The sequence below is a fragment of the Balaenoptera physalus genome (genome assembly GCF_965194825.1).
Source record: "Balaenoptera physalus genome assembly, chromosome: 6".
In the NCBI taxonomy this organism is placed as follows: Eukaryota; Metazoa; Chordata; class Mammalia; order Artiodactyla; family Balaenopteridae; genus Balaenoptera; species Balaenoptera physalus.
Window position 1 is genome coordinate 69,828,989 of NC_138885.1, and position 26,433 is coordinate 69,855,421.

The 26,433-nt window shown below is 40.8% G+C and overlaps 1 protein-coding gene across 4 annotated transcripts in view; it reads right to left on the reverse strand.

The window, feature by feature from the left end:
- LOC309663210 (uncharacterized protein) overlaps positions 1–26,433 on the reverse strand; it is a gene marked incomplete at its 5' end in the record, with an annotated part of 569,151 nt that overhangs the window by 183,825 nt on the left and 358,893 nt on the right. The window contains 2 exons of one of the 4 annotated variants that reach the window (XM_082466832.1): positions 18,307–20,460; positions 23,105–23,208. The exons of 2 other annotated variants lie outside the window; for them this stretch is intronic. In XM_082466832.1, the coding sequence (XP_082322958.1) occupies positions 20,410–20,460; positions 23,105–23,208 (155 nt within the window). In that variant the 3' untranslated portion in view covers positions 18,307–20,409. Of the gene's footprint in view, positions 1–18,306; positions 20,801–23,104; positions 23,209–26,433 lie in introns of those variants that run through there. One more of the 4 variants, XM_082466831.1, reaches the window with a different exon arrangement.

The window sequence follows — 26,433 nt, forward strand, 5'->3', positions numbered from 1 at the left end:
ATTAAATGAATCTGGAATATCTTGTCATATCAAGTAGTAAGGAAGCAGCGATGGAAAACTACCAAGATTCTGTCCAAAGGATTTGGGCTCTAGCTTAAAGATGGGATCATTTGAGCATCAGCAGGGGATGCTAAATGCAATGGATTGAAACATATCAAGTATATTTAAATCCATAAGTTCCGTATGATACCAGAAAACTGAACTCATTAATCACCTTTAGAGGATGCTAGGGAACCAATCCATTGTGCTTTAAAAACAAACAAACAACAACAAAAACAAAACAAAACAAGAAACTGGTCTCAGAGTAATGAAAGAATCAAGAGGAACTTTCTCTTTACAGAATTTTTTCAACTAATAAATGAATAAGGAATGACAGAATTAGGATATCACCATTTGCAACCTCCTAATGAATTAATGAATCTGGGCAATGACCACCAATGGCTGCTTACATCACCAAAAAGAGACAATCAGGCATTTTATACCTTCTAACAGAAGTGCAAAACACTGTGTGTGAAACATTCTTGACAAAATAATTGAACCTGAATCTTATCAAGCCTCTAAATCCAACTACCAATTTACAGCTTACAATGGCAGAGGAACACATTATACAACATCACAATCAACAAAATCCAAACTGTTGGAAATCCCAGGACAAACAGCCAGTTTCTTCAACAATAACAAATGAACAAAATTGCAAGGAAAATAAACAAAGAAAGAAATGGTAGGAAGACCTACAAAATTTTGTTGACATGCAAATGTATTTATTTGATCATATTTGAAAAGGCAGGGTAGAATAAATCCATTTTCTTCATGGTATCACTGTAAACAGACTGAATTTCAGAGCTCTTAGCTTGCTTCACAGACTTCTGAAGAGTGAACATAAGCAGCCCAGCAAGCCTCTTCCTTCCCCTCCAGGCTCTCCCGCACTTGTTGGGGTGGGGTGCTGCTGGGAGGGGTTGGTGATTGATGCTAAATAAATATCAGACGGTGAATTTGTCAAACTCTTTCTACCTCCTCCCATAGGCAACGGGGTGACTTGGATTATTCTTTAACTATAGTCATTGAGTAATCAAGTAAGTTTATCAAACACAGAATGGAGGGAAGTTTCCATTGTAGATAATTTCCAAAGGTAGGAATGGATGAACTCAGAGCTTAATTATTCAGTCCCTTCTTTTGTTGTCCAGAGTGAAGTATGCTAGTGATGGAGCTCAGATCCTTGGTCCATTGAGTCATTGGTGTAATGCACTCAGTTCCTTTGGAAAAGCCATCTTTGGATGGGGAAGAGAAGTTAGTTTATTATAATGATGGTACTATATGAGGAAAATCAAAGCAGCAAGCAGCAGGCAGTGACCCTTTCCTCTTGAACTCCAATGATCATTCCACTCCTGTCAGCTTTACGGTCCAAGCAAACTCAACTGGGAGAGCAGAGGGTCAGATCGAAGAAAGGAGGAGCCCTTTACCCAGATCTGTGGACCACTTCAGATCTTCCTGGATCCCAGCATCCTTACCTTTGTAGCTGAGGTAGTTATGAAGGTATACTATACAATCACCGTGTTCTTTTCCCATTGCACCCTCCGTGGTTTAGATGCATAGATAACCTCCCCATTATGCTCAGCCACTTCCAGCAGCAAGACGCCTTTCTTGGAAGATGATAACAATCAGTCCATCTTTAGTTGGTCCAATGTTGAGACGACAGTTGCCCCCCAGACTTTCTCTCTGAACCAGTTCTGAAATGATTTCAGATTCACTTGCGATGGGCCATGTCCCAATGATAGTCCTAGGATGCCTTGTCCATAGTGGTGCACATCTCCTACTTGTGATGTAGCAACCTCCCTGGTTTGAATTTACATTGATAGTTGCAGTATCCTCCATGATAACAGGAGTATTTCTGACCCCATCATCAATCACTACCACTTCATCCTTGACAGGGATATCATTGTAGAGCCAAGAAAGAAAATTTGTAGAGTTCCAATAAGTATCAGGATATTCTTACTCTCCATCAGACCAAAAGCAGGTCAGGTTTCTACTTGCTAACAAGGTCATAAAGCTCTGCCATTGCTTTCACACTGAAAAATACTGTGTTTTTGAAGCAATTTTTCTTAAAATACGTAGAGTGGGTGGAACCATTCTAAGAATGGGTGATACAGTCCATAGCTGTATGTTCCTCTTCAGGACAGCTGCTCCCAACTCATCAACTTATCAAAACACAGTGGGGGCTCAGGTCCTCCAAGTTCCAGCTCCATGACACAGGACTCAGCCAGTTTGTGAAGCCTTGGTGATGCTTTGTGGTCAAGACTATATATGGAGCTTGGAAGAGGTCAGCCCGCTTGGGGTGGAAGAAGCCTCGGTGAACTGCCACCCCAAATCCAAGTAGCTAAAGCACGGTGGGTGGTTGTCACACCTGAAGTGCTTGTCCTGGGGCCGCCACTCGCCCTTCCAGTGCCACCAGAACCACTTGCTGCCCCAGGCTCGTGCCCAAGACATACTCCAGGCCACTGCACCCCAAATGTTGCCTCGTGGAGCCAGCCCGGAGTCAAGACTCAGCCCACCCCAGGTACAGTGGCCCCCGGCCCATGCTGAGCCCTGAGCGCCCTCCCGGCCCTCCTAGCAGCAGCCGCTCGCCTGCCACCCCATCCCGAGAGTGGGGACACCTCTCTCTTGGTTTACTGACTTTTAATAAACCAAGCCTAATGAATGGAGCTTGTTTGGAACCTGACTCAAGCAAAGGAAACATTTTGTTATGTGCTGTTTTAAGGAAAACAGGACCAGTATGGTGTTCATGAAAAGTAGATGAGATGGGCTGCAGAAATCAGGAAGAACTGAGAGCACTGGGGTCCAGAAGTGAGGGTGGGGGGGTGAAAGCACAGGCCAAGTGAGGCTCCTTCCTCACTAAGTGACACCCGTCACAACCTCATTTATCTATTGTCTCCAATTTGCTCATCTGGGAAATATTTGGGTTTGAAAAGAATCTTAGAATAGGGATCCAGAAAAAGCTTAGCTATATTAAACCGTGCCCTCCAATTCAATTGGAGATAAAACAAGAGAGGAAGGAGACATATCTCCAAATTCAATTCTCCTATCTTCGCTTATGTTTTATGGAGAACTTATGTCATTCACAAAAGAGACGTCGTTTCCCCAGGGGAGACAGCAGGTGTACATTTTCTCTCAAGGCTATTTAATTGCTGTCAAGAAGACATATGATTAACAAAACCAAATGCTGGAAATATGAAGTATAGACAATTTTAAAGTTGTTTATATAGTTGATTACAGTATATCATACAATGTGTTTACTTGCCATAAACCTGCCTATCAGAGACTGTTTCCACACCTGTGCATCTGCACTAAACAGCCCACCACTTAGCTGTGTGTAAATTCCCAGCTGAGAGAATGGCCAGCACCTGGCAGAAGCAGCTTTCTCTTGTGGCGTTTGTTACCCCTTGGGCACCAGCTTTGCACCAGTGAAGGTGGGGGCTGAGCCCTGCGGACCCATAGCATCCTCTGCTTTGATGAGAGAGCCCTTTGAGCTCTACAGAAGAAAAATAGTATGGCAATGACAGGACTTTGGGGTTCTTCATTGTTCTCTGTGACGTTGCTGCTCAAAGTGAGGCCCACTGTCTGTAATCTGTTGGTTATTGTTCAGAGATGAGACAAGAACGGAGTTGAGAGGAAGCATTTAGAGTTGTTGACAGCCATGTGGCAGCCTAAGTTTATGTCTGTTGAATCTAATTCAAAAATGGGACTTGAATTTTGTGTATATTGATTTTTTTATTCCATTTTAAATTATTTTTTATTGCACTTTGCAAAATATCAGGCTGTGACAGATTGGAAATAAAAAAAGAAACTGATCCTTCACCACGCATAGTTTGAGAAGCATTGCTTCAGAGCAATAGCCCACATGCATGCTACATCCCAGGGTTTCATTTTGACACTCTGACGGTTCCCAAGGGGCAGCCAACGGCAAAAAATGTGGATCTACAAAGATGGTCTCCCCAAAGGGTCAGAAGGTCCCTCACAGGTGAGAAGCAGGTATCTAATCAACCACACATGTGTTAGGTCCGTGGCAGGGGTTGGTAGACTTAATGAAACCAGCCCAGCTGACCCCTTGTCACACATAACTGCAGGCTTTTCACTAGTACTAGTAGCAGCAGCAGCTAAGATTTACAAAGGACTTATTATGATGCAGATACTGTCCTAAATACTTTACATATACAAAATATTAAATAGCTCCTCTCTCTTTGGAGTAATATATAGTCTCCCCTATGCATGTAGCAAGAGAAGTATAGCATCAAGTCTGTTTACAGTGATTCCTTGTATAGCTATGAAAATTTGCTAACAACTGGCCTCTTTTTGGGGTATTTCAAGACATCATGCCATGTATACTAGAGACAATAATTAAAGAATGAAAACATAATACCCAGGAAATAAGAGTTTTGTGTTCAGATACTAGGAATAGAGCATAGCTGGAAAAAAATTTAATACAGAAACAGCATTCAGTATTGGAAATCGGGGGACAGGGGGAATAGGGGAATAGGGGGATAGCTTGGACTATGTTTTCATATTTTTGTTGTTGCATTTGGAAATTCTCGGGCATGAAACAGAGAAAAAAATATAAATGTAAGAAGCAAAGACGACAACATAAGACAACTTGCATCAGAGCATAGACACCTTAACCAAGATGAAGTCTTCCATCTACAACTTTACTCCCCCCAACCTGGCTGATTTTTTGAAAAGATAAACAAAATTTTAAAACCTTTAGATGGACTAAAGAAAAAAGAGAGAAGACTCAAATACATAAGACCAGAGATGAAAGAGGAAACATTACAACTGATACTATACAAATACAAAGGATCACAAGAGACTATTACAGTTATATGCCAACAAACTGGATAACTTAGAAGAAATAGATATATTCCTAGAAACATACAATCTACCAAGACTGAATCATAAAGAAATAGAAAATCTGAACAGAGCAATAACAAGTAAGGAGACTGAAAAACCTCCAAATAAAGAAAAGCCTAGGACCAGATGGTTTCACTGGTGAATTCTTCCCAACATTTTAAATTAATGCCAATTCTTCCCAAACTCTTCCAAAAAATTAAGAGGAGGGAACACTCTCAAACTTGTTTTATGAGGCTAGCATTACCCTGATAACAAGGCCAGATAGGATAGTATAAGAAAAAAAAAAACAACTATAGACCAATATCCTGGATGAATATTGATGCATAAATTCTCAACAAAATACTAGCAAACCAAATTCAATAGAACATTAAAGGGATCATACACCATGATCAAACTGGATTTACCCCTGGGATGCAAGAGTGGTTCAACAGTGCAAATCAATAAATGTGATATACCACATTAATAGAATGAAAGATAAAGATCAAATGATCATCTCAATAGATGCAGAAATAGCATTTGACAAAATTTAATATTCTTTCATGATAAAAACTCTCCACAAACTGGATATAGAAAGAAGATATTTCAACATAATAAAGGCCATATATGACAAACCCACAACTAACACCATACTCAGTCTTTTCCTCTAAGATCAGGAACAAGACAAGAATGCCCACTCTCACCACTCCTATTCAACATAGTACTAGAAGTCCTAGCCAGAGCAATCGGGTAAGAAAATGATATAAAAGGCATCCAAATTGGAAAGTAAGAACTAAAAATGTCTTTTCTTCAGATGATATGATCTTATATATAGATAATCCTAAAGACTCCACCAAAAAACTGTTAAAACTAATTGGTGAATTCAGTAAAGTTGCAGGATATAAAATTAACAGACAGAAGTCAGATGTGTTTCTATACACTAACAATGAAATATTTCAAAAAGAAATTAAGAAAACAGTCCCATTCACAATAGCATCAACAACAATAAAATACTTAGGAATAAATTTAACCAAGGAGGTAAAAGACCGGTACACTGAAAACTATAAGACTTTGAGGAAAGCGATTGAAGACACAAGTAAATGGAAAGATATTCCCTGTTAATAGTGTTTAAATCTCCATCCTGCTCAAGTCATCTATAGATTCAATGCAATCCCTATTAAATTGCAAAGCCATTTTTCATAGAAACAGAAAAAACAGTCCTAAAATTTGTATAGAACAACAAAAGATCTCAAATAGCCAAAACAACCTGAGAAAGAAAACAAAGCAGGAGGCATCACTTCCTGATTTCAGACTAAACTACAAAGCTGTAGTAATCAGAACAGTATTATACTGGCATAAAAAATAGACACAGACACCAATGGAGCAGAATAAAGACCCCATGAATAAACCCTTGCATATACAGTCAACTAGTATGTGATAAGGGAGCCAAGAATACTCAATGAGGAAAAGATAGTCTCTGCAGTAAACTGTGTTCAGAAAACTGGGTAGACACATACAGAAGAATAAAATTGGACCCCTGTCTTACAAAAATTAACTCAAAATGGATTAAAGACTTAAACATGAGATGTGAAACCATAAAACTCTTAGAAGAAAATATAGGGAAAAACCCCGTTGACATTGGTCTTGAAAATATTTCTTTGGATATGACACCAGAAGCAAAAGCAACAAAAGCAAAAATTAGTAAGTGGGACTACATCAAACTAAAAAGCTTCTGAACAGCAAAAGAAACAATCAACAAAATGAAAAGCCCACCTATGGGATGGGGGGAATATTTACAAATCATGTATCTGACAATAAGTTAATGCCCAAAATATAGAAAGAACTCAGACAACTCAATAGCAAAAAAACCAAACAATCCAATTAAAAAATAAGCAAAGGACCTGAATAGATAGGTCCTTTCCAAAGAAGACATCCAAATGGCCAACAGGTACATAAAAAGATGCTCAACATCACTAATCATCAGGGATATGCAAATCAAAACCACAACGAAATATCACTTCACACATATTAGGATAGCTATTATCAAAAAGATAAGAGGGGGGCTTCCCTGGTGGCACAGTGGTTGAGAATCTGCCTGCCAATGCAGGGGACACGGGTTCGAGCCCTGGTCTGGGAAGATCCCACATGCCGCGGAGCAGCTAGGCCCGTGAGCCACAATTACTGAGTCTGCGCATCTGGAGCCTGTGCTCCACAACAAGAGAGGCCGCGATAATGAGAGGCCTGCGCACCGCGATGAAGAGTGGTCCCCACTTGCCACAACTAGAGAAAGCCCTCGCACAGAAACGAAGACCCAACACAGCCATAAATAAATAAATAAATAAATAAAATTTAAAAAAAAAAGATAAGAGGTAAGTATTGGCAAGGATGTGGAGAAAATGGAATCTTTGCACACTGTTGGTAGGAATGTAAATTGTTGCAGCCACTATGGAAAATAGTTATAGAGGTTCCTCACAAAATTAAAACTACCATATGATCCAGAAATCCTGCTTCTGGGTATATATCCAATGGAAATAAAATCAGGATCTTGAAGAGATACCTGTAGCATCATTCACAATAGCCAACATACAGAAACAACCTAAGGGCCCATCAACAGATGAATGGAAAAAGAAGATGTGGTATATACAGGGAATTATAGTCATTATTTTGATATATATAGTGGAGAATAATCTGCAAAAATACTGAGCCACTATGCTCTACACCTGAAACTAATATAATAAATCAGCTATACTTCAATAAAAAAGAAGATGTAATATATATACAATCAAATATTATTCAGCCATGAGAAAGAAGTAAATTCTGCCATTTGTGACAACATGGATGAAACTGGAGGACATTATGCTATGTGACATATTGATAAGGCAGACAGAGAAACACAAATGCTGTATGATATCACTTATCTGTGGAATCTAAAAAAGCCAAACTCATAGAAACAGAGAGTAGAATGGCAGCTAACAGGGGCTGGGGGTGAAGGAAATGGGGAGATGTGGGTCAAACTTTCAGTTATAAGATGAAAAAGTTTGGGGGATCTAATGTACAGCGTGGTGATTATAATTAACAATGTTGTATTATATACTTGAAAGTTGCTAAGAGAGTAGATCTTAAATGTTCTCACCACAAAAAAGAAATGATAATTATGTGAGGTGATAGAGGTGTTAGCTCACACTATGGTGGTATATATATCATTTCACAATATATGCGTATCAAATCAACATGCTGTACATCTGAAACTTACACAATGTTATATATCAGTTATGTTTCAATAAAGCTGATAAAAGATATTTTCTTTATTGATAAAATGACAATCTTGTGGGGAAGAAACCCACAAAAACATGTTTCTGTAATCCTCTCTTGCACACTGGTTCTTTCTGCCCTGGATCAAATGCTTCATTAAGTGACTGTTATTATTGCTGATCTCCTCTCTTCAGAATATCTACCCATCTATTGTTTTCTCTTATGGTCCTTCTTGGAATCTGAAACCACATATTCTAAGGAAATTCAAGAATCAATCTAAAGGAATTTTTAAATTTACTATTTTACATAGATTGGATTGGGTCACTACAAAATACAATCTTTTTTGTCGGCTCTAGGCAAAGTATTTCTTTTCTTTCCAAGTCCATGTCGTTGAAAAACTTACCAGGAACTTCCCCAAAAGCTGGGTCTTGATGCTAAAGTGCACTCCCAGAAGTGCAAAGATAATGTGTAAAAAAAAAATATCTGTCAGTGATGTAGATGAAAATGAACGTTAGAGCAATTCCTGGGCAGCAGAGAAAGAACCCAACGTTTACATAATCCTAATGTGCATACATGGCTTCTTCATATTTTCCTGCTAAAACTCATCTGGCTTTGCTCAAGTCCTCAAATGCAGTGAATTCTAGGCAGCACTTGATATTTATTCATGCCATTGTCAAGAGCATCTTTGCAGTTCTTGCCAAGGTTTGTCATTGAATATGTTTATCCAGCTGCATGGCAAAAACATAATACACAGTCATCATTTTACTCAGTCACCTACTCAATATTTTCTTCTATGATTAAATTAATTCATAAATATTACACTTTTAATACCAGAAAGCTATGGTTCATCCAGCCAGTTGAATACTTGTTTGTCCATTTTCTAACGTTGCTGGGCACTCAGTCATTTCATTATAGAGTTTGAAATAATGAAAAGCATTGCATTTACTTAACATGCACAATAAACAGAGCAGGATCCTTCTATGAGCTCCTTTATTATGCAGTGCAAGGCTGTAGGAGGAATTTTGTGAGAAACACTGGAGAACTGTGGGGGGGTGTTTTGGAAATGGTTCTGGTGTATGCAAGCAAATATGCTCTGATTGCTTAATGCATAGGACAGAAACGCTGGCTGTATTTGCAGCTGGCACAGTTTTTTGCTCAACCCTGGAGGGTTTCAAATAAACACACACATCTTGGTCTTACTCGTACCTGATTCATTACCAGACTGTGCTCATGAACCCTGTAAGCTGTTTCCATGTACTGTGGCATTTTTGAGACTCCTTCCTTTAAACATCCACACCCAGTCTGGTTTTTTAAAGCAGCCTCCAGAAGCTCTTAAGTACTCATCTCCATAGTAAAAGGATGGAAGCTCATGGGCAAGAGTCTGCTTTGCCCTCCAGTGCTGACCTTGGTGACAGCAGCACAATATGCCTCTAAATAGATACCTGGCCCCGGAGGCAAGAGCCATATACCACAGGACACTTATTAAATCACCTTCTGAATGAAATATTTATAGCCAGCACTGCAGGGCAGTTAGCTTTTCTAGAATTATATCCAAATTTGCTCCATCATTCTGGGAATAGCCTTGGTTAGCAATTGCTCATAATGTCAATGCTTTTGGAAACTTTTTACAGTCGTTTTATTGTTTTTAGTTCAAAAATAAAACTTAAAGGAGCTTGAAAACTAGGTTCTTAGATGATCACATGATGGCCTGATTTCCGTGGTTTCAGTTCTGTGCATTTTACTTTATGTGCACTCACTGAAATTAACCAAAATTAATCCATATTTGAACAAAGACTGTGTATACAAATAAGCCCTAACACTAGCTGAAGCGTTTGGAATGCATTGGCCCTGGGAGGCGAAGAAGTTATAGCAAACAACATATGGGCTTTAAAACCTGGAACTATCCAAGACAGAACAAGAAAGCTATTTTCACTTTCCTTGTTCCTTTTTTTTTTCCTCCAGAAGATGAGTAATTCCTAATCACATTTTATTTTCATCTTTAGAGCTGTATCCTGAAACAGCCAGGTCGATTTTAAACTGCTGGTGAGTTTGCAGCCCTGTCCAATAATTACCTAATGCATTTGTGTCATCTGCTTTCCTTGTTGTGTGAAAACACACTAAGGAAATGTGTAAGTCCACTGAATTGTTCCCAACTCTTTTATTCACCTTTCAGCATGCTAGTTCCTTCCCTTGGCATTGATATCATTATGCATTTGTCAAAGATAGACTGTCACTTCAGGGCCTCTATTATGTGCAAGAATTGGCAGCAAATTTTGCCACTGGGATTTGCTTATATCCTCTGTATGTTATTGTACTTCTTTGGAATTCAGTAAATTCCGTACACCCACTTCTTTGATGTTCATTCCAGCCCCTAAATGTGGAAACAATGACTGAAATTTTGGATCAAAGCATCTCATAGATGGCAGGCAACACAACACTCTGATTATTCACTAGAACAGAGGGGACCTCCCCTTCCCACCTCCCCCCCTAAAATCTAGGCCAACAGTCCTCCAGGAACAGCTCTGGCTTCCCTAGTGCAAAGTCACGAGAGGAAGCTAAAGAAAACCACTCCAAGGTTTCAGGAAAAAGAAAGAGACTAAACTGAACAGCTAAAGTGAAGCTCGTGGTCATTTCTAACTATAGAGAAAGCTAACTACTGTCCCAGTTGGTTCTCCCATTTCTTTTCCACTGGTCATGCTCTGGTCTAGCACTTCTACTGGGCCAGGCTTATTTCAGGTTTGGAAAAGTCTCCAGATCTAATTTCTATATAACGTCAGCTGTACAAGATGGCCTGGATTTTTTTAATGCATGCTTAAAAGAAGAGGTAAACGGTCCAGGAAGTAAGAAGTTTTTAAAGTAATTGAAAAAAAAACAGAACTACCAAAATTTCAACGAGTTACTTTTGCAAACTATAATTAGCTGTCTGGAACACATTTTCACTGTTTGCTTTTGCTTTACTCCTGGGATGCCAGTGCAAATAATTACTTCATTCAATTTATTTCACAGGTCAACTTTGACTCATAAAAGCATTAAAGCAGGTAACCCCCTAGGGATGTTGGGAAGACAGATGAGCAAATAGATATGAAACTGTTGTAAGCACTTTCATACAACAGGGGGAAAAAGGCACTTATAAATCCAGGGTATTTTATGGTTATGTGTTCACTTCACTCCATTTGGTATCCAGAGTGTGCTAGTTATAATTAATACACAATGTTGGGAACTATTATAAAAGTACCATACTCTTTTTAAATATAGTGAAGAAGATAATTGTGTTTGAGGAATCTCATCCTGTGTAAATTAGAAGAATTCCCAGTAGAGTGCCATAATTGAGAATTGGGCTGACTGCACTGAATGGAGAAGAGAGTTCTCTTAGCATGACAGCCTGTGTTCAATCAAAAGGTAGAGTGTCAAGGAGGTAACATGACAGCCCTTAAAATACCAGTTTCAGATTGCCTAAGTGAGAAGTTTTTACTGCCCAGACGTATGCAACAGTGACATCCAGCGGTTGTGGAAATAATTACAAGTGAATCTCATTTTAAAATACAAAGTAAGTTTTAAATTATAATTGAATATTCTGTATTGTCAAATGTTGTCTACATTCTTTATCTGGCTACAGTGTAAGTCAATAATTCAGGCTGGATGCCAAATAAAGCAAAACTCACTCTGTTTATTTCCTAAGTAGTTTCCAAAGTCTGTTGTTCTGTTAGTCTTATTTTGATGTTTTATAATTTAACTAAAATTATAGTGGGTCTACTCTCCAAGGGTCTCCCTGACCCTCCTAAGCACACTTAGATATTTTTGCAAGCACAACTGAGACTGTGTGCATGCTGCAGACACACAGCAGAAGTGAAAGCTGTACTTGACTCCACCGTTAAATACTCCAGGGAAGGTATCTGTGACCCTGAACATTTTCATTGTTGTGGAATTGCTCAAAGAAGTTCATTAAGATTTTTTCCAAGTCATTGAAGATGAAGAGAAAGAAGAAAGGGAAAGAGAAGAAAAGGAAAGGGAAATAAAGAGGACGAGGAAGGAAGGAAGGGAGGGAGGGAGGAGAGAGAAGAAAGAACAGGACTACTCACTGCTCTTTAACAAGTTTTGGTAATATGTCCATGTGTGATAATAGATCTAAAGAGGGAATTAAAAAAGATAATTAGCCTTCCCCCAACTTCTGGTTTTAAATTGCATTCCTTCAACTGCCAGCCAATTAACTAAGATAAATAATAATAATTTTCATTTAAAACAATCTGAGAAAAGCTGCTGCTGCTGTACCTAGAACAGTGCCACTTGTAAGAGGATGCTAGCAAGGCATGCCGCTCCATCACGCTGGGAAAGAACTCTCAACAGAAGCCTATTAGGTCACCTCAACCAGTAAATTATTTATGTCCATGTCAATGCCGAGCACAGCAGGTGACTGCTTACCAACTTCCCAGGCGGCACTCCTTCTGAGAAACCGTCGTCTTGTGCCAAGCCGTTTCTCAATCTTAGACTCCCTCCTCATATTGGGTTTTTTTTCCCCTTCATCCGCCTGCCTCCTTAAAGTTCTCACAATGGGAAGAACTTACAGGCACCCTCTCAACTTCTCCTTGTTAGAGGAGGGAAGAAACTAACAAACAAGCTGAACATCTATCCAACTCCAATAAGATAATCAAGACATAATTCCATAAAGAGCTCCAAATGCCCTTTAGCTCATATACCCCCGTTGTGCCCTAACAGAGGAAAAAGAACCGCACAGAAGCTGTGTCGGATTGAAGGAGCACGTGCACGTGAAACCTGTGAGGGGCACTCAGCAGAGAGCATCAGGACAAAGAGGTGGGGATGGTCTCCGTGAGGAAAGTCTGGGAAACGATTCCCATTTGTGTCAGTGAGAGTTAGGGGAGATGTATGCTGAAACAGAGCAGGAAAATCTGCAGGCTTTAGCCAGGTTTGTTTGCTTTTACGAGGCCTTTGAACTGTAAGGGGGATTATCCAGATTCTGAAGCGAAAGAATGCGTGTTCCTATCACTGCTCTCCTAGTATCTTCACTTGGAGATGCCTCTGGCTTCTTGCTTCTTTGTGGGGAGTATATGGAGAATTAGCACACCCAGATCTCACCTCTCCTTTTAGTTCCGCTGGAGTCTGGCTGGGTGGCTCTTATCTTGTGCACCCTGGAACTCTGATTTAAAGATTTCTAGAGTCAAGATTGGGGTCCCTCGAGAGCAAAGGTAGAACCTCCCCTTGACAAGCTGGGACCTCCTACACCAAGATGGCCATGGCCACCGCATCACCAGCTCCTGCCCGTCCGAGTAGCAAGAGGCTGGCATGAGGGATCAGTTCCCTTCTTTTCTCCCTAAAGAAAAATCCTGCCTTGCAAAGCTTTCTTCAGTGTTTCAGGACCAAAAAAAAAAAAACGCAGTTGCACAACATGCATATCCTCTCCTGGCTTATAGCTTCGGGTATAGTTTTACTGCAGTATATAATCTAATAATCCATTTAATTTCTTTAGAGAGATGTTATATATATACAGGTGGCATTTGGATGGAATCACATGCCATAAATCTATCTGCTCCTATCCAGGTTCAGAATACAGAAGAAGAATCTGTTTTATAGACATTCTAGAATTTTTACATGGTCAATTGGCTGGTTTTGTATTCTGGAACATATCAGAGCATCTACAGGAAAATATATATATAAATTCTATAAAATGGTGGCAGGATTTCTGATTTACTGATACTGCTGGTTTGAATTTTCACAAAAATATTTAGCTATAGGACAATGTATTAGGCGTATTCTTAAAGGTAAATAACTGCAGCCAATAAAAGTTGGGCCTATAAAGGGTCCCATCTTCTACTAGTTTTCTGCACCAAAAATTACTACCAGTGTAATCATGGCTCCCTGCACACTAATATTTCCTCTGATACAGTATGATCAATGTTGTGGAAAAACATTTATTATATTTCTTCTAGCTACTTAAAGGCATTACTGAATTATGGGCATCGCAAAACGAATCCACTGTGCATTTTTTCTTTATGTGACGTTTTTACAATCTTCATTTTCTGCTTTGCAGCCACTGAGCTATAGAGATCCACACTTTGTCCCTCTTACAACTGCCACTGGGGCCACCCTCTCCTTTCTGCTTTATTACGTCTGAAATGCACTTCATATGATAACATTCCTTTTCATTCTGTGCCGGACTCTTCTTTGAAAGGAAGAAGTTATGAAAGAAATTAAACAATCAGTGTTGTTAATAACAGTTCTTAATCTTCTTTCTTAACTAAGGTTATGAAGTTTAGACTGAGAAAAGGACAAGGGGAGGAAATGGTATTTTATGGAATCATTCCGGGAGAGCTGATGGAATGGGTGTGAGTTTTGCAGTTTTGACATTTAACAATTTTATTAGCATCTTTGCTTATTATGGACCTTAATCCATAGGATCTGCAGTGGGGAGAGAGTGTCCAGCTAACAGCTCGCGTCCCAGGCCCTGCCAAGGGCCTGAATCAATTAGCAAGAGAAGCAATGATGCAAATGCTCCAGGGTCACTCGGGATGCTGTTTGCCTTTTTGATAGAGAAAGCACGCCATAAATAACATCACACCTCAGGAAATCATTCCAGGAGGCCCAGATACCGGTAAGGCTGCTGCCTGGGACGGAAGGAATCATTTGCTCATTGTGTGTATTTCCCCCATCATAGTCAATGGAAGATTTGTAGTAAAATCAAAGTATTTAAAAGGAGGACAGTATGTGGTAACGGAGGCATGTTTAGTAATTTTTTAGTACCAGAATCCATGATTTATTACCCAGAGTTAGAGCCAACTTTATTACAAAAATGACTTCACCCATAAAAACCTTATTCAGGGCTCTCAGGAGAATGCTGTAGTACCCAACAGGATTATTATCTAGCAAATATCCACAAACAATTCCCTCCTCAGTTTCATTTCCGCCCCCTTTCAAGGGGCAGGCTTCCCCCTTTACCTGCTGAAAAAGTGGGGTCCCAGGCAATGTTTTGTGCTCTTTCTGTGGTGATTTGCCTGGATGAGGCATTTATAAGCCAGAGCAAAAGCTGCCTCCAGGGTCTCAGTCACATCTTCCCCAACCTTGTGCCCTGAGGAATAATGAGCAGAAGACACCCACTCACCCTTCATTTCCTCCCTGCACAGAGCTTTCCAGCTCCCTGCACTCCCACCCACTCCTCCAGAGCTTGGATCCCCATCACCTCAGAGGGGCTGGCTGAAGCTCCCCCCCTTCTGATTGCCATGGTAACCACCAGCTGCACTAAAACTGCCAGGGCTGGGTGTCCAGGCTGGGTCCCCTGGGCGTACCAGGATCTGGGAACTAGCCCTCCATCTTATTAAACTCTGGTGTCAGCTCCTAGCAATTGTTTTAAATTTACACCCTCAGAGTGGCTTAGTGGGATTACATGTCCATTTGCATTAAAACAGGTTTCTGTCATTAAACTGCCATACAATAAGCTTCCTTGGGACAAATTAATGAGCTCTAAATATCATCAAGTAGAAGTTCACTTCACCAAGATGGCCAACAAGGGGGGCAAAAGGAAGTGGCTGCTCAGAAATCTTAGCCCAGGAGAAATATAAGTGCCAACTACAGAAGGAGGTCTTGTCTGGGTCCTTCTTCGCTGTGAGATAAGTGGCTCTGATTTAGAGCTGATCTGGGAGAGTTAGCAACGTTATCTCTATTCACCAAGAGCCCACAGTTCACTTCCTAGTCCCTATTCCAAATACGCCTTTACCCTTGACTGTGTCTGCTGAAATTTGCCGATGGACCACTGGACCCTTTTCTTTGTGACAGTATCTCAGTCTCATGTGCCTTACCCTGTCGTCTGTCTGTCCTTGTGGAACTTGGGTGCATCCAAGTTGCCTGGGAACAACAAGCACACAGCAGAGCACCACGTGTAGCTGGAATGAATGTTCCCAACTCTAAAATGCCTGGCTAGTTATTACGGGACTGTCTGGACCATCAATCAGGGACCTGGACCCTGGAACACTGGCCCTGATAAGGAGCACCCTACTCTCATCATCTAGAAGCAGAATAAGAACAGGGAACATGGGGCCTCCCTGGGGGCGCAGTGGTTGAGAATCCGCCTGCCAGTGCAGGGGACACGGGTTCGAGCCCTGGTCTGGGAGGATCCCACATGCCGCGGAGCAACTGGGCCCGTGAGCCACAACTACTGAGCCTGCGCGTCTGGAGCCTGTGCTCCGCAACAAGAGAGGCCGCAACAGTGAGAGACCCGCGCACCGCGATGAAGAGTGGCCCCCGCTCGCCGCAACTAGAGAAAGCCCTCGCACAGAAACGAAGACCCAACACAGCCATAAATAAATAAATAAGTAAATAAATAAATAAATAAATAAATAAATAAATGTTAGAGAATTGTGTGAGTTGGTTGTTAAACAGCCATTGTTAGAATTTAAAAAAAAAAAAAAAAAAAGAACAGGGAACAGTTTTTAAGGATGGATTGTCCCTGCTCACAGGATTGCCAACACTTGCCCTTATAAATACATATACGTGTCTAAGTATAAATTTTTCATCAAAAACAAGTAAATCAACCTCCAAACTTTCTTTTATGTAAAGGAGGAAAGACTCGCTGCTAGACAGACTTCCCGATCTGCAGAAGCTGTGATCTCATTTCTGTATAGTCTTAACAGGGGACAGTAATGTATGATTGAGACACTGCTATATTTAGGAATGACAAGATGGGCATTATTAATAGCTTAATTGACATTAAGGCAATTACCCCTACCCTTATTACAGTTTGTAGAATTACACAGAAAATATTGGATGAGGCCTTTTTTCCCCTAGAGCTACCCAAGGATACAGCATTTTATTTCATGCCAGATCCCTGCTTTGACATTAGATACTCAGCCATAGAATGATTCCAGTAAATCATTATAAATGCATTATAATAAAGATGTTATGAGCTATCAGATATTAACCCCCAACCCCTAAAGAGAGATAAATAGTCCAGTTGCATGATTCCCACTTTCGTTTCATAAGAAATAAGCTTTTGCAAAGAGCAACTGACTAATGAATTATAAAATGGTGTGTTGAGCTCAGATAATTAAACAATGCATTTTAGTGTCTAGTGCAGGATGAACACTAAATCATACACAAATAAAAAGGGAAAAGCCTAAACCCAAAGCCCAGCTCCTATTTTCAAATAACATTAAGGTTGGTCTATAGTACAGAAATGCTCAACTGTTTTCTTAATTGATTAGAGGGACTTATCAAGTATAAGATCAAGACACAAGTAGGTCAACGAAACCAAGAGTCAGAGCAAGAATTCTGGAGGTGCTAATTTCAGATAAGCCTACAAGGTTATTTTAATGGAGATTTTACGTGGAGATTACCTTTCTTCCCAAAATGTTTAATGGAGCAAAAGTCTAGAAGAATCTGGAAGTTTCCAAGTTTCTTTATACTTTTATTTTTTATTTCTGAATTCGTAATAAAACATATTAGTTGGGGGGGGTGGAGTAAAAACTCTGGTAGTAATGATGATCTTGGTCTTGTAGTGCTGGAAAGACAAACAGGAGGTGGAGAGATACAGAGGTTGGTTTGGGTTCTAACCACTGTCCTCAGATTTGTCACCAAGTCCAGCCGGGCTCCATCTAGTGGTCAGCCTTGGATCACCATGAAGTTTTTGCCTTCCGTGGCCCCTGTGTGGGGCTGGTTTGCCACTGACGGCCATTTTGGCATGTCCTGGGCTTGCCACAAGATTTGAAGCTGAGCTTAAGCACAGCTTGAATATGTATTTTAGTCTTCCAGCCTCTCAAAGACATGGTGACTGCTTCAAGGCAGTCGTCTGTTTCTTGGTCAAACAGCACACCACTAATGACTGTGTGGACAAAATCAGAGATGGCCTTGGACTCCGAGTGGGCAATGATCACCTGTGCTGGTGAGCAGAACTTCCCTGGAGCACCCGGTACCTCATGTTCCACTTGGCATCCCTCTCCTGTGCTCCAGGCAAGCTAACCGCACAGCCCTGTGCCCCCTCCACTTCCCCAACCCCATGTGTCATCCTCAACTGACACATGCAACTGACCTCATCTTTCTAAGGCTTCTTTTCTTCAAGAGCAATATGAGGATTTTAATAATACCTACCCACAGGGTTGTATGAACATTAAATGAGATTTGTTATATGAAAATCTATGTAAAATGCCTATTACAGGGTAAGCCCACAATTAAATGTTATTTATTTTTATTTTAGTTATCTTGTATTTTTTCTCTCCTGGTTCTTCTCTCTTCATTCTACCCTTACATCTTCCAGTTCTCTCTCTCTCTAGCTCCCTCTCTCTCTCACACACACACACACACATACACACACACGCACACACACACACACGCACACACATTTGCAAATCCCTGAAGGCAGACTCTGACTTATGCATTCAAGCATACCTTTCAGTGTCTAGCACAGTGTTTTGCTTAAGTTCACACTCCGTACATGTTTGCTACCCTAACAATATTAATAATATAATAGCTACTAGTAACATTTTCTGACCTCTTGGTATAAACCAGGCACTATGCTAAGTATCATCACCTCATTTAATTCTTACAACAGGCCTCTGAGACAAGTACCATTTTCATCCTCATTTTATGGGAAACTAAAGTTTAAACATGATCTGTATCTTGCTCAAGGTCACACAAAGCTCATAATTGGGCAGCCAAGATGCAAAGAATCAGCCTAGATTTGGAGTCTCAGCTCTTAATTTCCACTGTGTTGAGCTGATTTTGTCAGCTTTCTCCTCTTCCAGACTGGGCTCCATTAAGGCATCAGTCATGAGCATGTACTCACTCTTAGATGAATGACCCTTAGGATCTCAATCTTTGGTGTTTCAGGAAGTCCAGAAGTATATGCGACCTGTGGTTTACAGCTACCCAAAAGTCACTTGCCTGCAAACTCCTGGGTCGTTACATAAAACCATCCAAAAAGACTTTACAATTGCGTACCCTATAAAGTTAATTCCACTTTGAGAGAATGTGTCTGAGGGAGGTGATGCACTTAGTTATGTATTCAGGTTGGTGGCCACAGTAGATGGAGCTGTCCTGTCATCCTTGACAGCCTGGCTCACTGGCAGCCTCGCTCCATCACGCTGTCACAGGCCAGAGATGGCCTCCCCGTATTAGCTCAGAACAGTTACGCTTCCTGATGGTCCAAGCCTCACAAACCCCACACCTCCCTTAATTAAAGAAGTAAATTAAAAGGAATATTTCAACCTTAGGGATGAATTATTTTAGTAATTTGAGATTGATGCTTTATTGGATAAAAGGACACACAGGGGTTTATTAAAAATGCTGCCTTCCTGCATAGCACAGGGAGATCAGCTCGGTGCTTTGTGTCCACCTAGAGGGGTGGGATAGGGAGGGTGGGAGGGAGACACAAGAGGGAGGGGATATGGGGATATACGTATATGTATAGCTGATTCACTTTGTTATACAGCAGAAACTAACACACCATTGTAAAGCAATTATACTCCAATAAAGATGTCTAAAAAAATAAAAATAAGCTTTAAAAAAATAAATTGCTGCCTTCACGTACAAGGATCTGTGGAAGAGGTTGCCTGAGGCGGTGAGGAGTTTGTGTAGCCAGAGAGATGCGCTTGTGAAACAGCAACCAGAGGGGCTAGGACTGAGGTCTGCTGCTGCAGAACATAGCCTGGCTATTTGTTGTACACTTGTCCTTCAGGCACAGCAGCCAGACATTTGGGATCTTCCGTAGTCTTCATTCAAACTTGCTGACCCTGAGCGCTGTGCTGGACACTACTAGGGTCACAAAGAGTCAGGGGTCCTCTCCTCTCAGGAGTATGGAGGCTACACAGCTCGGCTCCTTTGCGGTTGGATAGGCCGTGTGACTGGTCTGTTGCTGTAAGCAGAGGTACTGTATGTCACTTCCAGGCCAAAGCATTTTATTGTCAGAAGACCCTCCAGCTCTCTCCTCCTCTGTAGAAGTGAGCTTGGAAGCATGTGTTGAGATGACAGAGGGCCCAGTACCCTAGATTCCTAAATGACTTGGTGGAGCCGAGTCCTCCACAGGCCCACGTTGTACATCAGCAAGAAATAAACTTTTTTTGGATTAAGTCACCAACATTTGGAGGCTGTTTATTACCACAGTAAAACCCAGACAACCCTGATCAATCCAGGAGCTGACTTTTTGTTCAGAAAATGTGGTCCTTCTTTCCAACTCTTAACACCTTTATCTTTTTTCCAATAACTTTATCCACTCATTCAGTGGTTTACACAGATTTTTTCATGCTTTTGGTATAATCTCGGATGCCTAAGATTGCCAAATGACACTTAATTGGGCAGAGTGGTGGTTTGTCCTTCGTCCACTGATGAATATTGGCACTGTGAAAGAAGTGGGGGAGAAGAAGACAAGAAGACAAGATTGGATTTCTGAAAATAACATGGCAGAATGAGACAGTGAAACAGAAGGGGAAAATACAGAAAACGAAAAAAGAGAACAAGAGAGATAAAGAATGAAAAATAAATAAATAAATAAATATAGAAAAGACAAAAAAAAGTAGAGAAAACAACAACAACACAAAAGATAGGAAGTTTATTTCAAGTTAGCTATAGCCAGTTGCTTGCAGTTGGATTCCACTCCAGAAGGTATCTCTCAGGATATCTTTGACCTTCAGCACCTAGTGTATGTGCCTAGCATGTCAGGGTCCTCAAGAAGTGTTGGCTGAAATCACAAATAAAGGAATGAATGAACCTTTGTTCTATAATCTTGGAAGCATGTATTGCTTGAACTGGTCTATGACTATGAATAGGCATTCCATCATACATTTAAAGTCAGTGGAAAAAGTGAGATGGGAACTAGAAATAATTGAGTTTGAATAGCTCCTCACAACCTTTAAACCTGAGACCTTGAAAAGAGCAACTATGAGGTCAGAACAATTATTCTTTGTCCTAGAAACAGGACATCACTGATGACTCAGAGCAGTCTGTTTAAGATAGTGTTTCAAATAAACTGGGTAGAAATGTCCTTGTTTTGTTTGCCTCTGGCTGGGCTGAACTGAGGGTACAGTGAGCATTGAGGTATCTATGGCCTTGATGTTGTGGAAGGTGACAGGAGGGAAATGGAATAAAATTTGCGGATAATTTATTTTTGAAAAACTTCAAAGGGGGCAAGGAATAGCAATATTACCAGAGAGTTAATAAGAAGGTGGAGCTGGGAGGCATTCAACTGCCAAGTGGGAACCTCCAGTAGAATATTCACCTGGTTGGGGTAATTCACTTTCCAGAGATATATGAAAGGACTGTGGCAGGGCTGCCCCCCATTCAAGGACGCTCTCTAGTAAAGTCAAGGAAGCCTGTTCTAAGGATGTGGAAGGAAGTTAGCCCTTCCTCTGGGGGAAAGTATGAATCCAGTGTCTCCAGTCTGTGGACTTGTGTGTGTGTTGTGTGTGTGTGTGTGTGCATGTACATACATGCACACATGCTCATACACACTCATGCAAAGTTCAGATGTCTAGGACTTGTGATGGGAATGGAAAGAACCAAATAAGCAGAAAGCTGCTGCCTGGCAGGCTGAAGGAGGATGACGGGTGTGGGCAGGAAAACAACATTCTGCACAGTAGTAGGGTATCCTTGTGGATCACATGGAAACACAGCAAAAGTGCTATACCAGCTTGGCTGCAGTTTTAAAGAAAAGCATTATCTCTTGGGATGAACTTTCTCCTGGGGATGAACACACTCTCTGCATCCAGATTCAAATCCATCAACTTCCACCTGTCGTCTCAAGCTACACTCCTCTCCCATTTCTTATCAGAGGGACAAGCATTCTCGTTTCCTTGGCTCTAAATCATGAGCTTCTCCTCCTCATTCTTCCCTTCATTCAATCTCTTCCCCTTTAAAATGTTTCTTGGATTCACTCTTTTCCTCTCCCTGCCTGGGCATATATCTAGCTGGTCTACCTAATTCCAGATCATTGCCCTTCCTATAGGAAATATAAGACCCACATGCAAATAATGAAATACTATCCCATAATCGAAGACAGAAATGATGAGTGTTACGGTAACAATGGCCCTAAGTACTAGATTTCCCAGACACTTCAGATTTCATGTAGTTTTTAAAATTTTCAATACAGGTAATTTGTAAAATGCATATGTTGAAAGATAAAAATTTTAAAATATTATCTGATTTTTTTTGCATTTCTTTTTTTCCCTTTGACCTTCTTCCTCCCCTATTCACGCAGCTGACCATGTCTCTTGCTCTTTAGCTCAAGGAAGGGATGAAACAGCATTAAGCAGAAGAAGCATTTTCTTCCTGACTTGCGTATTTCAAAAGCACAGCCCCTTGGGGGGATAAAGACATTATTATTAGGGCAGAGGTGAAGGAGGAGGGAGCAGACATGAATATAAGCTAGGCTCTTCCTCTTCACCTCTAACCAAAGGGAAGACCCCCCACGATTGATGGAGGTAGAGGGAGTGAAATTGGTAAATTAGTATGGTTACTTTGGAGGTGAATTTGACAGTATTTGGTAAGATTGAAACTCTGGAGAAATTTTTACACATATATGTAAAGATGTTTGTACAAAAATGTTTCTTGCAGCATGACTTCTAAAGAAAAAAAAACAACTTCTGACAACTTAAATGTTCAATCACAGAAGAGGGAATAAATTAAATGTGGAATTTTGGGTCAACCATAGACTATTCTTTTTGGTTTGTTTTTTTTTCTAACTTTTCATTTTATATTAGAGTATAGCCAATTAAAAACGTGATAGTTTCAGGTGCACAGCAAAGGAATTCAGCCATACATATACATGTATCCATTCTCCCCCAAACTCCCCTCCCATCCTGTATAGCAATTCAAAGACATTGTTTAAACAACAGGAAGAAATTATAGGGAAATCTAGACCTTAGAATCCAACTGCCTGATAAGCCTTAAGACTTGAAATATAAGTGCCTCGTTTTACAGATGAGAAGGAAGAGGGGCCTGAAGTTAAATGGTTTCTCAAAACCAGCCTGTTGTTTACATTTCTGACCTGGCGTTTTTTCCATGATGTCATCTGATACCCCAAGCTGCCTGGTATAGTTTTCAGTCTATTCCAGGAAGTAGAAAGTTGTTCCCTCTGATCTCCCCAGTATGCTAGCACAGAAGAACAAGAAGAGGAGGGGAGAGGGGAGGAAGAAGAGGAGAAAGAGAGATGTCACCCCTTGCTCTTGAGGTCACAGTCCAGATGAAAAGCAGGATCAAAACTGGAAGCCATAAAAGCCCCCTAAGTAACCAGTTCTCATATTTCCTACATTCATACCTAAGGGGTCTCCCGGTCCTCTCTGGATCTCCATTTTCTTATTAGCAAAACAAGGGGTTCAACTAGAAGAATTATATCCACCCTTAAGTTCAAAATATTATCCTTGCAACGAATCTACTTCTAGGTATAGAATCTGGCTGTCTAGATCTTCACTGTTGAAATCTTCATCCATAAAATAATTTTTCATCCACTTTCCCAAATCTTTTGTCCACACCCTAAAATTTTCCCCTGGTTGATCAAACCTAGAGACCATATTTGATGCTTCTTTTCCAATATAATGTTTAATTCTCAACACTCCTAAAAACTTGTGGGAAGGATCTTCTGTCTCAGCTTTCAAGAGAGGCACTAAATAAAAATCTCAACACTAAATGTCAATCCCAGCAGTTTTTCAAAGATTGGCAGCCCGATGTCAGTGAAATGGCCTTGGCTCCATCTCTGTGAAAGCCTGAGGTGGGAGTGGAAGTCGTCACAGCCCTGGCGCTGACCTCCTGGCATGATCTGGTGGGCCGAATGGGAGTGGGAGTCAGGAACTCCACGTAAAGTACTAATTGTGTGACTGACTTGGGCTGTGACATTGGAGGAAACTGTTCCACCTCTAGGCTTCTTTTGCAAAGGAAGAAAAAGCTGTAAAGAGAAGAAGTTCTCTGAAAAGCACATTACATTCTACAGGCCAAATGTTACAGTCACTAGGGAAGCAAAAGGAGACTCAGCTTCTTCCTCAGCCACGACTGTATCCTTCTGGGTGTCCCCAGCCACACTGCCAGTGGCAGGATTTCAGAGTGTCACAGCCCAGCCGTCAGAAACACATCGACTCTTACGCAAATGGCTCAAATTCACTTTTCACTTTTAAAGTAACACACTTTTTAAAATTATTAATGGTTTAGTTGTGTGACCACCCATGAGTGAAGGGCATTTCCCTCTCCCACATCTTTAATGGAAATAATTAATGAGGTGTTAGAAATTAACAACAATTAACAGTGCATAGGAACAAAGGCAGAAGGTCAGAGACTCCAAAGAAATACAATTTAGCTTCTCAGGTAGAATCTTGCGGTTTCAAGGAGGGAGACCCCAGGAGCATTTTCCCTGTTACACAGGTTGCCATTATACTGATCTTTCAAATGGGAAAAAATACAGACAATGGTTCTAGTAGTCTTACATCTTAACAGTACAGATTTCTCTGATGAATTCTGAGAATTCCTAGCCTTGGTACATCTCTCTCGGACACAAATACAGCTGTCACTCCAGAACATGGGCCCAAACACCGTCATTTTTTAAGATTAAGCATGTTAATGGAAGGAAGTAAACTAGCTGGCACTTCCATCAAGCTTATTCATTTTGCTGAACAAACAAAACAGTATAACATATTACATTTTTCAGCTTAGTGTTAATAAGCATTGCTTGATATATAGAGCAGACATAATTTATCAATAGCATGATCATTTTAGATTGTATTGGATTCTAGTGGATTTCTGGTAATAACTGCCACTTTGAGTAATTATTAACATACATCAATTATACAAATTACATGTGTGTGTGTCTGTTTTGTTATGTTTAGCCATAGGATCCCTGCAAGCATTATTGCTATATACAGGTAAATTCATAAATAAATTGCCTTAACTTTATCTACCTGATAGATAAGTGCCAAAGAATGTTACCACCGAGGTATTGGGTCTCCCAGCTTCACGCTATGCATCTTTTCCCATTTTCTAAAACACAGCCAGAAGTCCTTGAGCCAAAGTCTCACATATATCCCCAATGTTGAAAATAAACTCAGAGAAAGTGAGTCAAGCTCAAATATACAAATTGATGATCTCACCAAGGATATCCACCAAGGATATCCTACTAGAGAACGGGCATGGGATAGATCTATTCTGCTTCCACCCACAAACTAATTACAATTATAATTACATTACCTGTAATTATAAACATAATTAATTATATTCCTGCAGTGCTTTAGAGCTTACAAAGTACATTCACAGACATTAATTATTTAACCTCATCAGTACTCTGTGAGGCAGGCAGAGCAAAAAACCCACAGAATGGCACCAAGGGCTTCTCACTGAGCCCAGATCTGTTACCTCCAGGTGGCCATTTCCTTCTCTCTCTCTCTCTCTCTCTCTCGTGATTATCTCCTTAAACCAAGCTTATGCTGAAAGTGAGAAAAGATCCCAATTTCTAGAGACAGTGATGGCTCTGGCTTCTTGGTCAAGCAACTTCCAAACAAACCAGCACAAGTGGTGTTCAGAGAAGGAATGAGCCAGAATTTGTGGGAGGGGGTACCAGTCACAGTGACCTCAAGGCCTGGGTTTTGTCCAGTATGCAGGATCAGTTGGCATTTCCAGAGCCACGGTCCATGTTGTCACGGACAAAAGTCATTAGCAGAATGACAGATTTTGGGAGCTAGAAGAGCAAATATCTATGGTGCCTCTAAGAGGTGCACCTTGTTGGGAATGCCAAGAGTAAGTCAGAGCCCCACGCAGCCTTGGTAACGGGAGAGACCCTTGTCATAACACCATGCAGTTCAGCCCTTGGCTTTTGCAGGTTAGAAGCTCAAATGTACAGCCTTCTGCCTGCCTTTCAAGGTTCTCCCCCCCTCCCCCCCTCTCAAAATCCAACCTGCCACATCTCTCTAGGCTTACTTCCCCTTATGCCTTCATATCCCATCCACTCACCATCTCACAACCAAGCCACTTCCTATACCTTCCAACGCCGTGCTGGGCTCCGTGTTGCAGGGCTCCCGACCCCGCCCATCCTTCAAGTCCCAGCCCAAGGCCTGCCTCCTCCGATAGAAGGGAAAGTAGATGTTGGCCCTTCTGCTGAGAACTTAGAGTTTCCTTGGCAAAGAAATTTGTACTCAAATAACTACAATAGAAGTTGTAAGGTGTTCAGGGCCCTAAAACAGTGCTACTTAAGGTGTGAATGAGCGAGGTCAATAGTACCTCGGAACTAGTTAGAAATGTGAACTCTTGGGTCCCACCCTAGACCTACTGAATTAGGATCTTCAGGGCTAGGAATCAGTATTTTAACAAGCCCTTTAGGTGAATAAGATGTCTGCTAAA